This window comes from Gopherus evgoodei, chromosome 10, assembly GCF_007399415.2.
Source record: "Gopherus evgoodei ecotype Sinaloan lineage chromosome 10, rGopEvg1_v1.p, whole genome shotgun sequence".
NCBI lineage: Eukaryota > Metazoa > Chordata > Testudines > Testudinidae > Gopherus > Gopherus evgoodei.
Window position 1 is genome coordinate 36,383,460 of NC_044331.1, and position 20,157 is coordinate 36,403,616.

General features: G+C 41.1%; 1 protein-coding gene across 5 annotated transcripts in view; it reads right to left on the reverse strand.

Annotated features, from left to right (window-relative positions):
* The window catches only part of SCAPER (S-phase cyclin A associated protein in the ER), a 362,895-nt gene that overhangs the window by 41,226 nt on the left and 301,512 nt on the right, over window positions 1-20,157 (reverse strand). For 4 of the 5 annotated variants that reach the window (XM_030579108.1, XM_030579106.1, XM_030579104.1 and 1 more), the window contains 2 exons: window positions 5,965-6,202; window positions 2,895-3,044 (listed from right to left, as the gene is read on the reverse strand). In XM_030579108.1, coding sequence (XP_030434968.1) covers window positions 2,895-3,044; window positions 5,965-6,202 — 388 coding nt within the window. Of the gene's footprint in view, window positions 1-2,346; window positions 2,500-2,894; window positions 3,045-5,964; window positions 6,203-20,157 lie in introns of those variants that run through there. The other variant, XM_030579109.1, reaches the window with a different exon arrangement.

Below are 20,157 nucleotides of genomic sequence, written 5' to 3' on the forward strand. Positions count from 1 at the left end.
CAGTGCAGAGTAGAGCAGAAGAATTACTACTTGTGTCTTGCTTACAATACTCCAGCATCTCTAAGGAGGCTAATGTTTACTGTTCTAGAGCATTTGTTATTTGGCTTCTGCTTCAGGAATATACTGATTTTTTTAAAACTAGCATTGCACAAATGTTCAATGTAAAAACAGAAAGTCCAGGAACTAACATTATAGAGGTAATAAATGAACCAGTAGCACTTCCTGTATCATGGAAGGCATCATTTCAATACTGGGAATCACAGCACTACTAGCATACGAAAATAACAGCTGCACGCAAATCCCAGTGCCTGTTCGGTACCTGATTTTATTACCAGTATTTATTACCCAAAGGGTCCAACTTGAGGTAAAGAAATACTCCTTATCTGAGCCTACATGAATGGTCTTACAGAAGGAAAGAGAATCAAGTTGTCCCAGAGATTAGTTTTTTGCTTTTCTTTAGATTAAAACAGACCAGGAGGCATGAATATCTAGTTTCTCTAAGGAGCAAAATTTGACCATTTAAAATACATGTGGATTCAAAAAATATTAAACAACAAATTACCAGATTCTATGACATATAAGTAAACCTTCTATCCCATCTAGTTGGAAATCTCATAAATATTATGCCACAGGCGGAAGGGTGAAACATGGTGGTTTTAAAAGATGGGTGGGATCTTGGTAGTCTTCAACAAATTGTGAACAGGGTGGAAACATGTTTTTGCTTGAGAAAAATGATTTTTGCAACAAAATTTGCAAAGCATTGAATGAAAATTGCCAATTTTATGAGTGAAATGTTCACAAAATGACCCTTAATTTTGCATATCTCTAACAGAAATAAATAGCTTGAAGAAGTGACACCAAAGCAGTCCACTATGCTACTCTGCCTCTATTGCCTGACCAGCACTGTGCTTATTTTAGCAAGGACCTAAAATTGTTTTATGTAGGTGAAGAAGTTATTTATTAATCCTCAAATTTAATCCAGTTCAGAGGTAGATTAGTGATGGCACATGACTTTAACCACATGTGCAGATGCTGAAGTTTTAGACAGACTGCAACATTAGCAGCTGGGAATCATGCCCTCAGACAAACACATTTGTGTACATACTTTATGTCTTGGCTACCTACTCACCATAGCCATTTGCTAGGATGGCATGGTGCATGTTCAGAAGCTGGTGCACCTTTGCCCTAGGTGCACAAATCTAAACAGTGATGGGCACTACAGAACACTACAACCAACATCTCTGGAAAGAAGTTCTTCTTCTGTGCTATTACTGGCACATTAATGGTGCATGTCCCTTTTCCAATGGATCACATCTGTTTACACTTGTGAGCCAAAAAAAGAATTCTTGAAGTGGAGAAGAAAGGAAGATGGAGTTCACTGGCACTTCTGTATACCAAGACCAGTTATACTGCAGTGGGAATCTGAAAAGCTCAGCAATACCACTCCGCTTTCAAAATGAAAGCATTACAAAAATACCACCTGCAGGCAATCTGGTGTGAAAGAGAAGTGCCTCCACAGGACTTCTCAATTTCTGCTTCAATGGAGTCTAATCCTGATTCAAGTTCCAAAAGTTACTTAACATTAGCCCTGCAAAACACAGGACCATCCCTGGAGTCAGTTTTCTGAGGGAGTAGTGCCAGGCAACTTTTGGGTCCTGAATTATGATTTGGCTTCACACAGTGGCAGGGCTGCAAGCAGTTTCTCTGAAGCTGTGGCCAAAACCGCTGAAATTACATTTTTTACTGCATTGTCAGCCCTAAGATATTACAATGTTCAAATTGCAGTTGACAGCCCTACCATCATAGTTCAAAAGGTTTTTTTTTTTTTTTTTTTAAACTTATACTGACAAGTTGAAACATTCACTTACATCTGCTCTTCAATTTATGGAGGGGATTAAACTTCTAATTCTGAATAAAATAGTTTAACGGAAAAGGGGCATAGCAGAAACAGACATAAAGGCGTAATAAGGCAAATGACAATGTAAAATACACCATATAATTGAATAATATCAAAGGATAATATGACATAATACAATTTCTATGTATACATACACAGTCAGGTCCAAGTATTCAAAAATAAAGAGCAAGGGTGAAGTTCTGCCTGATTAACACACGGGTATACTCCGACTCCAAATATCCTCAAAGTTTTGCATCCTGATTATTTTGTAAGCAGTTCTTTCTAATGTGTGAGTTCATGGAAACCATTATAGCTGTGGACTGCAGTGTCCAGGAAGTTGAAGGGGATTTCCAGGGTTGTAATATCAAGTTATGTTTTGCAACTAAAGCAGAACGTAAGAGTCATTCCCGTAGGAATCAGAGAGACCAGTGCACTATTAATATAATTTAGTACAAATAGAAAGGTTAAAAATAACAGCAGAATGAAGAACAAGGGATAAATTCTACTCTCAGATATGCATGCACAGCTCTTATTGGCTTCCAGGAGATTTGTATTTGCATATATCTCAAGGTAGAGTTTGGCCTTCTCTCTGGTACAAACATCTATCCAATAAGAAAGGATAAAAGGAAAATATATGAACCTAAGACATAACACCCTTCTGGACATGAAAAACATACTTGTCAACAGTCCTGTTTTGGCAGTGACCAGGCCTAACTATGGCTGGTCAGTGCTATGAGTATCTCAAACACAGGAGTACCAACCATAAAAAATAAATAAATACCAAAAAGAATGATGTCCCCCTTTACATTCCTCATGTAGTCTTCCATCCTAATACAAAACGTAGGCTCCTATCTTACAGATGCTTATGTATGTACATACATTTACACATGTGAGGAGTCACACTGGCCTCAACAGCACTACTCACGTAATTAAGCATTTCAAGACCAGGGCCTAACATATGCACTATACTCCCAAACACATTTTCTGATTTTCTTACCTGATTATCTGGATGGTTGACAGTAAAATATCCAACACAAAGAATGACTTCATGTAGCAGTCCTTCACAGGTATGCTGAGAACAGTACCACAGCAAAGAGCTGATAATATGACGGAATGCAAGAGAAAGTCCCTCAGCACCTACAATAGACTGATAGAAAATAGGAAATCATAACCTAGCAATATATTATAGGGACTAACTGAAACAAATGAGAGTCTAAATTACAAATCACATACTTTTCAACGTTATCAGAAAGTATTCAAGTAAGATTTTGGTTATACTTTTGATTGTATAATGGTCGTGGTAAAAAAATGCCAAATGAACCCGTCCCCTCCCCTCAATTTTTTCATCAACTTATCAGTAGGATGTTAATTAATATGATAAATGCCACTGTAAATAAAACTGAATTTTATTTTTAAATGGGCAAAGAAAAATTTAGATTCTTCTCACTTGGCATTCTGTTAGCATTAAGTAGCCAATTTCATTAAATATGCAGAACATGTTCCGGGAAAACTTAATCCTAATAATAATTCTCAGTAATAAGCAAAGGAAAACAAATCATTCCCAATTTTTGCAAAAGAGCAAAATACATTTCTCATTAATATCTGTGTGTTCTGAACGGAAAAGAAAGATAAATAATAACTAATAACTTTTCAAACAAACATTTTCAAAATTTGGAAACATCCAAAATAAGACAACCATCAGCTGCAATTTTTTGGGGGGATAGTTTCTGAAAGTAGGCAAATTGCTGTAGTGTGGAGATTCAGGGGAATTAGATTTTATCTGTGCAGCCTACAGCCTCTATTTAATAAACATGTCAAACAGACAGAGCGACACAAGGTCAAAGGGGAAAACTGAAGCATAAGGAATGAGCATGACAGTCTACTAACTCTAATGAAACAACAGTGCAGGCCTGTGGGAAAATATCTTTCATCTGAAAGTTTTCTTTATTTCATATCTTCTAGTCTGTGTGGACTACATATGTACATAAATCTAAGTGTGCTAGAGTTAGATTTTAACATAATCAAAATTCTGCCCAGAAAAATGAATTTTTGTTTTAAAAAACCAGCAATGGATATTTTCCATCTCCATAGTTAATACCCCCAATAAGTTGTTGTATTTTCAAGCTTCAAAACATTATATAGTATCTATTTGCTACTTTACATCATGTAGCAATATGTTTTGGGTCCAGCTCTTATTTAATTAGTCATGTCCATGCATGCTGTGACCTAACGCTCTGTGTTTAACCTTCCCTGATAACAACAGGCCAAGGGGCACATGAGTTTGTGTATAAAAGTTAAACTAATTTTTCAAGGAAACTATGCTTCCTCTTTAGCCTGAATTAATAGTAATTCAGTATCCTGTGTATTGTTTCTCACTACCATCTTTCAGTTGTTAGACTGTCAGGTTAAATGACGCACACACCCATGAACCAGGGGATTATTATCTGTGCTGAAATTAATTCATACTGTGCCACAAGTGAACCTCTTCTTTTAATCAGAAAACTGTTCTAGAGTCTTACTATTACACGATAAAACTATTCCCGAGAGCTAATAATCATTAAGCAGCACATAAACTATGTTTTCTTTCTTTCCTGCCTTACTCTGCTACAGTTCCTAAGTGTCAGGAGGGACAATAATATGTTTCAGGTGTGTGCTGCCTTTTTAACATTAACTAAATAGTTAACATTAATAGATGGAGACAAGTAGTTACTGAGATTGGAACAGTGATTCTGTCCATCAAAACAATACTATGACCCTATTTCAGCTAAGCAGGTAAACAAATGCTTTATTGAACTGAAATTACATTTTTTACTGCATTGTCAGCCCTAAGATATTACAATGTTTACATATGAAATAATTTCTACTTTTGAGAAATTTGCCAACCTCAACAGAGTTGCCTTGATCCTGCAACTGGACCCGTGTGGATGAAGGGGGTCTTTCTGCACAGAACTAGTTGCAAGATCAGGACTATTAATTATACTAAAATTAAAAATCAAGAAGTGGGAGTTGATGGTGGATTATCCTGCATTCTCCACTCAGGCAAAACTTCTGCTGATTTCAGCGCAGCGCAGAAAGGAGTCCATTATGTACAATATGATTGGACAAATGTATCCATTATACATTGAATGTATCCATTATACATAAAAACTTCATTTGATATACTGCGTGAGGTTGATGTTAGCAAAGAAGTTCTACAAAGCAATGTTATTTGCAATTTCATCTCACATTAATAAAAACTTTTACTCATTTATTTCTGGAATATTTTAATATTAGTTTTTTTCTTAAAGTGGCAAAGTTATTAATTTGCATTATGGACTAATTGCCAGGCAAATTTCTTCTTCCTTTTTTTAATTAAACCAATCTGAGATCTTTTCCCAAAAAAATGGTCTATTTTTGTGGCTTAAATAAGTCAAATGTAGGCAACACATATTTTATTTTAGAAAATTAAAATTTCAAGAGAAATTTTGTTGTCATCTGCAAAATTTGAATGTATTTTTCCTGAGGAATTTTAAAAGATAGTATTTTTCTAGCTGAGTTGTACCATCTTAAATTCAAGTAAGTGGCAAGTCACACTTAAACACAGTGTGATCTACGGATGCAGCCATCAACTCTAGGCACCTAAGAAGCTCAAAATATCATAGAAGCAAGCCATTTCCCATTCCAAAAAGAAGAAAAATAGCTCTTTGTGGACTTGGCACAGAAGGTTTGCAACCTCGTAACACAGGAGATTAGATTTGATATATAACACACTGGTCACCCTTAAAACCAGTGGAACAAAAATGGTAATGTTGTATATTCAGTTTAGTTTGTGTGTTCTGTATGTCTGCCTTATAATAAAAAAAATAGATAGCATTTATTATTTCCCATAGTTAGACAATGGAAATACCATTAGCAAATAGCAATTCTATGCATGCAGAAATAAGACCAAAGAGTATTTATTTCATTTGTGACTCTTCCTCAAGTTAATTTTAAATACAATTATATGCATTTGGCTAAATTAAAAGAAAATGTACATAACAATATATGTTCTAATTTTAAGCATAAGTTAAAAAAGCAAAAATTGTTACCTGAAAAGCTGGCAGATCAAGAACTGCGAAGCTATTGAATAAGCGTAAACTCTGAATAGCAACCTGGATCGTGTTCTCTGTATAACTCTCTTTAGAACTTGCCATGTTTGAATCTGAGATGGTGCCATGGAAAAGAATACAGTACAGCATATGCAAGACTCCAACTAGATCTGTAGTCCGAAGAACTGCAGTTAGCCCTGTGGGATCCTGACGTGTATTGTCAAATATGGGCCAAGACCTGCCAAAGAAACATTAAACTGTCTAAAACGAAAACTACCACAAGAGCTAATATTTTTAATGTCTCAAATGGAAGAAAACAAGGAAACAGTTAAACATGAAAAAATCTGATATCTATATGATGTCAGGAAACCATAGTATTTCCACAAAATGTTTGATAATATACCCTAATTTATATATAAAGTCTCTCTAGATAATTATCCACTCATCTTTAAGTAACTTTCTTGAAAGATATTGATCTCTAATTCCACTCCTAAATTCTTACCAGTGTGATACCAGAAAGGGACTCCATAGTTTGAAAGTTATGACCACTTGGATCATAGTAGTTCCTTGCACACCTCTCATACATATATTTAGCCTACATCCCTGGGCTCCAGGTCAGTTTCTTTATGACAATTACTGGCAGAGGTGGAGGAACTCCCTTGGGACCATCATCACCTTAACTGACAAAGGGATGGTGGCTGGAACAAATTGATATATTAAATAGCAACAAGATACTAGGACCAGATGATATTCATCCGAGAGTTTTGAAGGAATTTAAGAATGAAATGGGTGAGCTGCAAACAAAAATATGCAGCCTCTTATTAAAATCAGCTACTATATTAGAAGACTGCAGCGTAGCAAAACCTAAGGAAAAAGGACAAACTAGTACAACTTGTGTAAAGGAAAACCATGCTTCTTCAATCTACCAGAATCTCTTGTGGATGCAAAAAATCTATAGTTAAAAGAAAACTGACAGATTTAATTAATCTGAACTTTTAAAAAGCCTTTGACATAGCCCCTCATGAGAGTCTACTAAGGAAACTAAATAGTCTTGGGGTGAAAATTCTGCAATGACAAAGAGACAGAAAACAGAGAGTAGGAGTAAATGGTCAATTTTCAATAGGGCAAATGGTTAACAGTGAGTTTTCTCACTATCTATATCAGAACTGGTGTTGTTTCACATACACTCTCTTTTCCACGTTATTAAGTAACAGTGAAGTGATAAAATCTGCAGGTGAAACAAATGTATTTAGGACAGTTATTATTAGAGAAGACTATGAAAACTTCAGAAGAGACCTAATGGATAGCAGGACACTGGATGCAATTAAACACTGACAAATATAAGGTAATGCATATTGGAAGAGATTACTTGAACTACTCATACATGCTGCAGAGTTCTAAATTTAACCCCTAAGGAAAAGTACTGAGCCTTGCACTGAAAGAGCTCAGTGAAAACCTCTGCTTAATGTGCAGTGGCAGTCAAAACAACAATCCAGTGCTAGGATGTAATAAAAATAGTATTAAAATATTATGTAATTACAAAAATTAATAGCAGTTCTTCACCTCAGATATTGGGCTCAGTTCTGGTCACCCCATCAAAAAAAAAAAAAAAAAGGATCAAATAGAAGGCTACATAGATGGGGATCTAAAATGATCGACACATGAGAGATTTCAATATTAAAAGAGATTGAAAAGATTAGTATGTGTACAAATAAGAGTGGACATACAAGATATATATAAAACAATGAATGACATAGAAAAGGTAAATTGGGTAAGGGTACATTTATTTACCTGAAAATGAAAGTCAAGAAATTTAAATTAAAATTTATAAAAGGAAATACATTTTGACACAACAAATAGTCAACCATGGAACTCACTGCCACAAGATATACAAGACCTGAGAAGGATTAAAAAAGGAATAGTTATTTATATGGATAACAATGTACCCGCTGTTACGAACTTCCCTGGTCTGATTTGGTATTGTGATTTCTTTGACTTTAGGAGGATGCCAACATGAGTGTCAGCTAATAATACCTAAGATCAGTTTTTGTGATGTGGACATTTGTCTACTAAGAAGTGGATTGAAACTAGCACCTGATTTCATGTCTCTCTCTAAACAACTGCCAGGTTTTCGGTCACCACCATCTTGTGCTGATGCTTAATTGTTTACTAGTGAAGAACCAAAGTGAATAAGAAAGCACCAGGTTACAAATGGATACCCCTGTATCAATGTGAATTTGTGTTTATAATAGAAAATTATTGTTCCATGGGTAGAAAATGTGACTCCAAATTGATAACAAATGCCCCAGCCTTCATGTTTGGGATTTTTCAACATACTTGTATAACTTTACTGTGAAATCAACTCCTATATGTTGTACCTTTACTGCTCTTTCTTTTGTGGGATCTTGAAGCACATTAGAGAGTGAAATAAGGAGCTTATTAATAGAACTGTATTTAATCTTATTAGATGGATTTCACCTGCTACTCATTTTTCTAAGAAACTTATCTTAAGATGTGGATGTAATTAACAGCACAAACTCAAGACAACATAATAAAGCAGAGCTCGTAACTGAAGAAAATGTGGGTCAAATTTTGTTTTATTAAGCAGAAATAAATCACGGTGATTCTCTGGCAAAGACAATTTGTCATTACTGGAAAACATATAGGGTATGTTTATGGTTTTAGAAGTAGGATTGTTTCTTATGATAATTTGTTATGTCAACTAAAAAGGATGCTGATTAAGATTTTAAGAATATGTATTTAACATACCTGATTAATCCATCTTAGTAGTTATATATATTTTTATATCTACCCTTCTATGACTGATTGATATACATTAAACTATTGAAAACGAACAAACAATTAACACTTAGCCAGGGTCCCAGACATCAAGAAACAGTGCCCCATGAAGTTATTTCCCTATAGAGGAGTTCATTATAAATTGCCTTCTGGGGAGCCAGTCGATTAGCGAATGCTATTTTTACTTTTATTTAGCCAGTCCTGGCGAGATTTTCTTAGAATATGTAAGGTGCATAGGAAATAATATGATGAATAAATAGAGCGAGAAAGCAACCGAGCTGCACTAAGTGGCATATACCCAGCTACAACAATCAGCTTTACAGGTAAGTTAAAATTAGGATGTACTAACTTTGATTTGCTTTAATGTCCCTTTAAGCATATCCATAATAAAATGCATATTCTGCATGGCTGGAGTATAAATCAGTGATATATATATATATATATACACACACACACACACACACACACACACACATACTGGATATAGTATATATTACATAGCTATAATATAGTATACTGGAAATGGAGCTTTTGAATAAGAAATAGGTTTTAGTTTCTAGTAGTTTGTTACTTTGACCTTGGCATATATTTTCACACATTTTACAGGGCAATGCTAGGTTTGGGTGGACAGTAGAAGTCAGGTGAAGTGATAGTGAGTGATGACAGATTATAGGGCTTGGAGGTGGCCGTAACTAGTTGGATCCCCTGCATGTTTATTTCCAGATATTCTAACGTTTGAGTTATTTTTAAAGATGTCAAATTTTTGTGTAGAAAGTATAATGTCTGATGTTAGCTGGATTTGACTGAAACACATTGTTTTAGTGATAATTTTGGGCTGTGAACAAGCACCAAAGGTTTAAATCAGGTTGGTGTGGCAGGTCCACTGGAGAGATCTCTTCTACCAGATCTTATGATGCGCACCAAAGTGGAGCTCCTCTCCACTTTGCATACTTGAGCAAGTCCCAAGAGTATGAGTGACCGGGTAGTTATACCTGGGTGAGATATGGGGGAGTGGACAGTGGAAGGGAATGGTGGGTGTGACAGCATGGATCACAGAAACCCCCTTGGGGCTGCCAACTGATGTGCCAAGACTACTTCTGCCCGTTTTCCCTGCTAGCTTGGGACTCCAGTACCTTGTCTTGTTGAGCAGACATGCCAGTTTGCTCCAACACAGACCCAGGGTCTGAACCATGTGCCCCAAAGCTGCAGACTTAACTGAAAGCAACTTAAGAAGTGTTCCTGTCTTCAACACTCAGATGCCCAACTCCCAATGGAATTCCTGTCTTCAACACTCAGATGCCCATTTAAATCTGTTTTACCCTGTATAAAGCTTACACAGGGTAAACTCATGAATTGTTCGCCCTCTATAATACAGATAGAGAGAGATGCACAGCTGTTTGCTTCCGCAGGTATTAATACATACTATAGGTTAATTAATAAGTAAAAAGTGATTTTATTAAATACAGAAAGTAGAATTTAAGTGGTTCCAAGTAATAGGAGACAGAACAAAGTGAATTACTAAGCAAAATAAAATAAAACACACAAGCCTATGTCTAATACAGTAAGAAAACTGAATACAGATAAAACCTCACCCTCAAATGTTTCAATAAGCTTCTATCACAAACTGGATGGCTTCCTAGTCTGGGCACAATCTTTTCCCTAGTACAGGCCTTGTTCCAGCTCAGGGGGTAGCTAGGGCATTTCTCATGATTGCTATCCCCTTTGTTCTGTTCCACCCAATTATATATCTTTTACATAAGGCAGGAATCCTTTGTCCCTCCCTGGGTTCCCACCCCCTCCTTCTCAATGGAAAAACATCAGGTTAAAGATGGATTCCAGTTCAGGTGACATGATCACATGTCACTGTAAGACTTCATTACCCACTTGCCAGCACACATGTATACAGGAAGACTTACAAGTAAAACAGAGCCATCTACAGTCAATTGTCCTGGTTAAGGGGAGCCATTAAGATTCCAAACTACCATTAATGCTCCACACTTTGAATAACTATAATAGGACCTCAGAGTTATATTTCATATTTCTAGTTTCAGATACAAGAGTGGTACATTTATACAATAGGATGACCACACTCAGTAGACTATAAGCTTTGTAATGACACCTTACAAGAGACCTTTTGCATGAAGCATATTCCAGTTACATTATATTTACACTCATTAGCATATTTTCATGAAATCATATAGAGTGCAACGTCACAGTGGGGGAGGTTTTTTTTTTCCATGTTCAAAACTTCACTGAGTGTTTTAAAATTTAACATGAATAAAAGATACTCACCTAGATTCTCCATTTAAAACAGCACAAAATGAATGCAAAGCGGGTGTAAATTGTCACCCTTCTGATATAGTAGCATTTAGCATCTATGTTGCCCTGGTATAAATAACAAGACAAAGTGTAGGTCAACACAGGATCTGGCCCCATCCTTTACTGTTATTCTTTCTGTGTGTCCTCCCCCCTGCCCATTCTATGTGTGCCCTTCTCGTGTCCCTGCACTCACCCTACATATTTCCTCTATTTCCCTTCACCCCTTCCATGCTTTCTAGTCTCCTGGATCTCTCCTTTATTCCCTCTTGCATGGCCTGGTCAGTACCTCCTCTCCCAGTCCCATACATCTTCTCTTCACTCCTCCCCAAGAGAACTCATTCAAGACCAAACAGCATGGTTAAATGACAACCAGTCAGTTTCCAGCCAATCCATGTCCCTCCCTGTCCACTACCCCCCTCTCCACACCTCCTGCCCCCGTTTCACATTTTCCCCGTCTATGCTTCAAGTTAGTACCTTTTGAACTTGTATTTATAAACATTTTAAAATAATTTTAAACATTGCTCTGTAGACACTGCAAACAGTACCAAAAAGAACCCCGGTACACACACTGTAGCTGAGGTTGCCAAGACTGTAATCAATGATACCAGTAACAAGGAGCATACCACAGGCTTTGTCAAGTGCCGATGCTTTCTCTGTACCAAGGGTACCACTTGTACAGGCATCCCCGGCTGAGCTGCTTGCATCGGTACTGATGATTGGGTTCAGGCGCACAATGGTACCAATGGCTGAACGAGATGCTTCAGTGCTGATGAGCAAGATGGCTGAGCAAGATGGTAGCTTGTGCTTGCTCTCCTTACTAGTGGAGGGCATGGGCATCCTACTGGAGTTGTGCTTCCTCTCGTTGGAGCTCCAGGTCTTTCTGGGCCTGCTGGTACTGGAGGAAGAGTCTGTGGCCTCAACAGTACCCTGGGAGACTAGGGATATAAATACCGTTTAAAAAGTTAACTGTTTAAAGGATTAAAATATGTCCTTTAAATGGTTACCCAATTAAGCAGCTGGGGCTGATCCTGCCAGCTGGTACAGCTGGGGCTGATCAGCCAGCATGGCTGGGGTCCCTCATGCCGGGGTTGGCGCAGGGCTACTGGGGCCAGCTGACCCACGGTTAACAGTTAAGTCAGGTTAACTGGTAAGACTAATGCTTACCAGTTAACTTTTTACATCCCTATGGGAGACCGAGGATCTTGACAGGGACCTGGTCTTTTCTGGAGGTGGCTCCTTAGATAGTCTGTGCTCCTCTTTTCGGTAGTCTTCCCAGAGTGCTCCAAAGGCTTTCCTTTCTTAGGAGAAGCTTGCCCTGAGATTGATGGGGTGCTAGATCTGTCAGGGACAGATGTGTGTGTGGGGGTCATCTCCTGACCTGGCTCAGAGGGTGTTTGCAGGTTCCACAGCCAACAGTTTGAGCTTTATTTCCCTGTTCTTCTTAGCCCTGCACTTGAGGGTTAAACAAAAGGTGCACCCTGGGAGATGTGGGCCTCTCTCCCCCAGGCAATGGATACACTTGGAGTATCTGGCTCACTGCTATAGCCTCTGGGCAAGACAGGCAATGTTTGAAGCCTGGCAAGCCAGGCATAGTCCACTAGGAGAGGATTAGTCTCCCAAGGCAAAAGAGAGGGAAATCAGTCCTCCCATCTAAACTGTCAACTATACTAACCTTAACAACAACCCTAAACTAACTAACTTTGATAGAAAAAAGGGATAAAGTGAAAGACCAAGTATGCTCTAGGTCAGGGGTGGGCAAACTATGGCCCGGGGTCTGCATCCGGCCCTTCAAACATTTTAATCTGGCCCTCGAGGGTCCGGGGCTAGTTCCACTCTGGCGTTCCAGTCAGAAAGTAAGGTTAGGCATACTGTGGCTCCGAGCAGCTCCTGGAAGAAGCGGCACGTCCCCCCTTTGGCTCCTACATGTAGGGGCAGCCAAGGAGCTCCACACGCTGCCCCCACCCCAAGGGCTGTCCCTGCAGCTCCCATTGGCCAGGAACCACGGTCAATGAGAGCTGCAGAAATGGCACCTGTGGATGGGGTGGTGTGTAGAGTTGCCTGGCCACGCCGCCATGTAGGAGTAGGAGGGGGGACATGTCACTGTTTCTGGAAGCTGTTTGAGGAAAGCGCCACCCAGAGCCTGCACTCCTTACCCCCTCCCATGCCCCAACCCCTTGCCCCAGCCCTGATTCCCCTCCTGGTCTCCAAACCCCTTGGTCCCAGCCCAGAGTCCCCTTCCGCACCCCAAACCCTCATCCCAGCCCCACCCCAGAGCCCACATCCCCAGCCGGAGTTCTCCCCCACACACCCCAACCCCATGCCCCAGGTCCCTCCTGCACGCTGAACTCCTCATTTCTGGACTCACTGCAGAGCCCGCACCCCAAACCCCAATTTTGTGAGCATTCATGGCCCGCCATACAATTTCCATACACAGACAGCTGCAGCAGCACAGGAACCAGCAAACAGAGCTGTAAACAGGGGAGTTTCAGTGGGAGTTTCCAGGGGGAGGTTGCAGGGGAGACTAAGACAGAGGAACCGACAAGCAATTCAAGGGATAGGGTGGTGGTCTGGTGCCTGCTGGGGGCTTGTGTTGTGTTGACTACCAGGCGGCAGGTGGGAAGGCCATGACTGATACAGAGGCAGCAGTGAAAGACACAATGAGGATGACTGGATGTGGAAGCTGTGGCATGTACATGATCCTGGAGGGGGCGCCTGAAAAGAGCTTTGTCTGCATGAAGTGCCTCCTGATAGAGCTGATGGAAGAGAAGATCCGAGGACTGGAGATGCAGGTGCAAACTCTGGTTGAGTTCAGAAGGGGGTTTGAGCAGACGATGGAGCACAGACAGGAGGGGGCTGAAGGGATAAGCTCAGATGTGCAGATGGAAGCAGGACCAAAGATTTCAGAGGAGAGACTACTGGGGGAGGAAAGTGGACAGTGGAAGCATGTAACTAAGAGAACCAGGCAGAGGAAAAGACGGGCCAGTGAAGGAGAAATAGAACTCAGGAACAGGTTTGCAGAGTTGGAAAATGAAGAAGGGGCACAGCAGGTGGCCGCTGAAGGAGAGAGGGCAAGGAAAAAGAGAAGAGCTGTTAGTCCTGCAAGAGGAGGGGAGGAGTCAATGGAGGCAACACCAAATATGAGCCCCAGGAGGACTGCAAGGGGGAATAGGAATCGAGAGGACTTGCAGCCGGTGGGTGCGGGAGATAGACCGGAGAAGTGCACTGTCACCACGAAAAGGCAGGTCTATGTGATTGGAGACTCCTTACTGAGAAGGATAGACAGGCCTGTGACTAGAGCTGATCGGGAGAACAGAAGGGTGTGCTGTATGCCGGGTGCTAAGATACAGGATGTGGACCTGAGGCTGAAAAGGATACTAGCGGGAGCGGGGAAGAATCCATTGATTGTCCTTCATGTGGGAACGAATGATACGGCTAGATACTCTCTGGAATGTATCAAGGGAGACTATGCCAGACTGGGGAAGACGCTTAAGGAAATCGAGGCTCAGGTGATCTTCAGTGGGATTCTGCCGGTTCCTAGAGAAGGGTGACAAAGGTGTGACAAGATTATGGCGATCAACAGATGGCTCAGGCAGTGGTGCTATAAGGAGGGCTTTGGGATGTACGGCCATTGGGAAGCATTTACGGACAGAAGACTGTTCTCTCGGGATGGACTTCAACTGAGGAAGGAGGGAAATAGACTTCTAGGATGGAGGCTCGCCGACCTGATTAAAAGAGCTTTAAACTAGAAATTTGGGGGAGATGGTTGGGAGATGTTTGGGAGATCTCCATGCCGGAATTTAACCTTGAGAGGGAAGTAAACAAAGTAAGAGGGGATACAGCCGTGGACAGAAGAATTGGCATAATGAGGAAGGGTAGTGTAGATAACAGACTAACAGGTGATGTTGGTGGTAGAATGTCCGTGCCTAACAGGGTACAGAATGCCAAACGGCAAAAATTAAGATGTCTGTACACTAATGCGAGGAGCTTAGGGAACAAAATGGAGGAACTAGAGCTACTGGTGCAGGAAGTGAAACCAGATGTTATAGGGATAACAAACGTGGTGGAATAATAGTCATGACTGGAGTACAGGTATTGAAGGCTATGTGCTGTTTAGGAAAGATAGAAATAAAAGCAAAGGTGGTGGAGTAGCATTGTACATCAATGAGGAGGTTAACTGTAAAGAAATAAGAAGTGATGGAATGGACAAGACAGAGTCTATCTGGGCAAAAATCACACTGGGAAAGAAAGCTACTAGAACCTCCCCTGAGATAGTGCTTGGGGTGTGCTACAGACCGCCGGGATCTGATTTGGATATGGATAGAGACCTCTTTAATGTTTTTAAGGAAGTAAACACTAATGGGAAATGTGTGATCATGGGAGACTTTAACTTCCCAGATATAGACTGGAGTACAAGTGCTAGCAAGAATAGTAGGGATCAGATTTTTCTGGATGTGATAGCTGATGGATTCCTTCACCAAGTAGTTGAAGAACCGACAAGAGGGGATGCCATTTTAGATTTGGTTTTGGTGAGTAGTGAGGACCTCATAGAAGAAATGGTTGTAGGGGACAACCTTGGTTCGAGTGATCATGAGCTAATTCAGTTCAAACTAGATGGAAGGATAAACAAAAATAGATCTGGGACTAGGGTTTTTGATTTCAAAAGGGCTAACTTTAAAGAATTAAGGAAATTAGTTAGGGAAGTGGACTGGACTGAAGAACTTGTGGATCTAAATGCGGAAGAGGCCTGGAATTACTTTAAGTCGCAGCTGCAGAAACTATCGGAAGCCTGCATCCCAAGAAAGGGGAAAAAAACCATAGGCAGGAGTTGTAGACCAAGCTGGATGAGCAAGCATCATAGGGCTTGTCTACATCAGAAAGTTGCAGCGCTGGTGAGGGAGTTACAGCGCTGCAACTTTGAAGGTGTACACATCTGCAGGGCATCACCAGCGCTGCAACTCCCTGTTTGCAGCGCTGGCCGTACTCCCGTTTTGTCTCAGGTGTAGAGGATCCAGCGCTGGTGATCCAGCGCTGGTAATCCAATGTAAACACTTACCAGCGCTTTTCTTGACCTCCGTGGAAGGAGGAAGCCTCTGGTAATCAAGCTGATCTCCTTTCCCGGTTTGCTCTCTCGTTCCCGGAACCCCGAGCAAGCAGGTCTCCTTCTTTGCGGTTTGCTGGGTGGCTCCGGGAACGCGAGAGCAAACCGCGGCGAAGCTGGTCTCCTTCCCCGGTTTGCTCTCTCGTTCCTGGAACCCCGAGCAAGCAGGTCTCCTTCCCTGCGGTTTGCTGGGTGGCTCCGGGAACGCGAGAGCAAACCGCGGCGAAGCTGGTCGCCTTTCCCGGTTTGCTCTCGCGTTCCCGGAACCCCCCTTGAAGCCGCCCAACAGCGCTGCAGTGTGGCCACATCTAACACCACTTGCAGCGCTGGTTGCTGTAAGTGTGGCCACTCTGCAGCGCTGGCCCTATACAGCTTTACTAATACAGCTGTAACAACCAGCGCTGCAAAATTTTAGATGTAGACATGGCCTCAGAGAGGTGATTAAGAAAAAGCAGAAAGCCTACAAGGAGTGGAAGAAGGGTGGGATTAGCAAGGAAAGCTATCTTAGTGAGATCAGAACATGTAGGGATAAAGTGAGAAAGGCTAAAAGCCAAGTAGAGTTGAACCTTGCAAAGGGAATTAAAACCAATAGTAAAAGGTTCTATAGCCATATAAATAAGAAGAAAACAAAGAAAGAAGAAGTGGGACCGCTACACACTGAGGATGGAAAGGAGGTTAAGGATAACCTAGGCATGGCCCAATATCTAAATAAGTACTTTGCCTCAGTCTTTAATAAGGCTAATGGGGAGCTTAGGGATAATGGAAGGATGACAAACGGGAATGAGGATATGGAGGTAGATATTACCACATCTGAGGTAGAAGCCATACTTGAACAGCTTAATGGGACAAAATTGGAGGGCCCGGACAATCTTCATCCGAGAATATTAAAGGAACTGGCGCATGAAATTGCAAGCCCGTTAGCAAGAATTTTTAATGAATCAGTAAACTCAGGGGTTGTACCGTACGACTGGAGAATTGCTAACGTAGTTCCTATCTTTAAGAAAGGGAGAAAGAGTGATCCGAGTAACTAAAGGCCTGTTAGTTTGACATCTGTAGTATGTAAGGTCTTCGAAAAAATTTTGAAGGAGAAAGTAATTAAGGACATTGAGGTCAATGGTAATTGGGACAAAGTACAACATGTTTTACTAAAGGTAGATTGTGCCAAACCAACCTGATCTCCTTCTTTGAGAAGGTGACAGATTATTTAGACAAAGGAAATACGGTAGACCTAATTTACCTCGATTTCAGTAAGGCATTTGACACGGTTGCACATGTGGAATTATTAGTCAAATTGGAAAAGATGGGGATCAATATGAGAATTGAAAGGTGGATAAGGAACTGGTTAAAGGGGAGACTATAACGGGTCATACTGAAGGGTGAACTGTCAGGCTGGAAGGAGGTTACTAGTGGAGTTCCTCAAGGATTGGTTCTGGAACCAATCTTATTTAACCTTTTTATTACTGACCTTGGCACAAAAAACAGGAATGTGCTAATAAAATTCGCGGATGACACGAAGCTGGGGGGTATTGCTAACATGGAGAAGGACCGGGATATCATACAGGAAGATCTTGATGACCTTGTAAACTGGAGTAATAGTAATAGGATGAAATTTAATAGTGAAAAGTGCAAGGTCATGCACTTAGGGATTAATAATAAGAACTTTAGATATAGATTGGGGACGCATCAGTTGGAAGCAACAGAGGAGGAGAAGGACCTTGGAGTATTGGTAGATCACAGGATGACTATGAACTGCCAATGTGATATGGCCGTTAAAAAAGCTAATGCGGTTTTAGGATGCATTAGGCGAGGTATTTCCAGCAAAGATAAGGAGGTGTTAGTACCGTTATATAAGGCGCTGGTGAGACCCCACCTGGAATACTGTGTGCAGTTCTGGTCTCCCATGTTTAAGAAGAATGAATTCAAACTGGAACAGGTTCAGAGACGGGCTACTAGGATGATCCGAGGAATGGAAAACCTGTCCTATGAAAGGAGACTCAAAGAGCTTGCCTTGTTTAGTCTAGCCAAAAGAAGGCTGAGGGGGGATATGCTTGCTCTTTATAAATATATCAGAGGGATTAATATTAGGGAGGGAGAGGAATTATTTAAGCTTAGTAGCAATGTAGACACAAGAACGAATGGGTATAAACTAGACACTAGGAAGTTTAGACTTGAAATTAGACGAAGGTTTCTAACCATTAGAGCAGTGAAGTTCTGGAACAGCCTTCCAAGGGGAGTAGTGGGGGCAAAAGACATATCTGGCTTGAAGATTAAGCTTGATAAGTTTATGGAAGGGATGGTATGATGGGAGAGCCTAATTTTGGCAACTGATCTTTGATTATCGCCAGATAAGTATGCCCAGTGGTTGGTGATGGGATGGGATCTGAGTTACTGCAGAGAATTCTTTCCTGAGTGCTGGCTGGTGAGTCTTGCCCACATGCTCAGGGTTTAGCTGATCACCATATTTGAGGTTGGGAGGGAATTTTCCTCCAGGGCAGATTGGCAGAGGCCCTGGAGGTTTTTCGCCTTCCCCTGCAGCGTGGCGCATGGGTCACTTGCTGGTGGATTCTCTGCAGCTTGAGGTCTTCAGACCACAATTTGAAGACTTCAATAACTCAGGCATAGGTTAGGGGTTTGTTATAGAAGTGGATGGGTAGGGTTCTATGGCCTGCTTTGTGCAGGGGGTCGGACTAGATGATCACATTGGTCCCTTCTGACCATAGAATCTATAAATCTATGTGGCCCTTGGGCCGAAAAGTTTGCCCACCCCTGCTCTAGGTAAACATACTAGTGTTCCATCTTGGGCCAAGGTGGTGGAGAAGAAACAGAGAGTGGTTTGCCTGGGCACCCCTATACAACCTTGGTGTCCACCACAAGGAGGCGTACAGCATACACGAGGGCTGAACAGACACTGGCTCAAGAGATACATATGCACCTGAGGTGAAGCACACTTAGGGATACTACTCAAAGAAGAACCTGCTTCCACATTAACATATCAAGGGACTCAACCAGCATCCTCAGTAAGGCTTCCAATGTAATTCCCTTAAGTTGGATGGTTATACAGGAAGAAGTCTAAGCCTCTACTGCAGTGAAAGGGGCTAAATGTAAAATTCTTAATGTAGCATTCAGCAGCTGTTAGAGAGGATTACTGTACTGAAATTCGCGCTTGCAGCTGTACAGCTAAAGCATTCCTAAAGCTTATTTTCTATTGGATCAAATTCTAAGATGGAGATTAATGTAGTTGCTGACCTCGCATGGGGAATTTCTGCCAATATCAACAGTTATTTTCCAGTTCACAACTGTTTTGTAGCAGTGATAATTTTGGAATTCTGGGAGTGTATTCAAAAGAATAGGTCTGTGTGCAGTATATCATTGCACAATGTGACTTGCAAGCTATTTTTAAATAAATGCCCAGTTTCTTATGTCTTAATCTCCCCCCCTCTTCCAGAGTCATAAAGGATCCCATCACAGAAGAATTAGTGTACTTCTCTAGTGGAGGAAATGTTAGAACCTAGAGCAGAGGGGTGAATCTTCTACACTGCAGAAACACAATGTTTGGGTGGGCTCTTCGGGTGGTTGAGAGAAATCATGCTGTAGGTGCTGGGCAGGGACATAGCATGCGGATACACTGCTTGTAAGATTCTCTGTTCTTGGGGGTAAAGGGAAGGGGGAAGCAGAGGGAGATGCTAGGGCCATCAATATTATTCCAGCCCTTAAGTTGGAGTAGCGACTTCAAAGTGGCTCTACTCCTGCTCTCTGGCCTCCAAGTAGTTCTCTCTCACTTGGAATTCCCTAATGTCCAGCTGAATTACTTGTTCTGGCAACCGGAGGCAGGATTTGTGCTGTAGGTATGACTTGATAAATGATCTTTTAGGTATTTAAATTTGCATGATGATTGTTCAGAAGAACCACTGATGCTTAGTTGATCAGATCATGTGTGTCAAGAATAATTTTCTCTGAAATTCCTGAAGAAGAAAAAG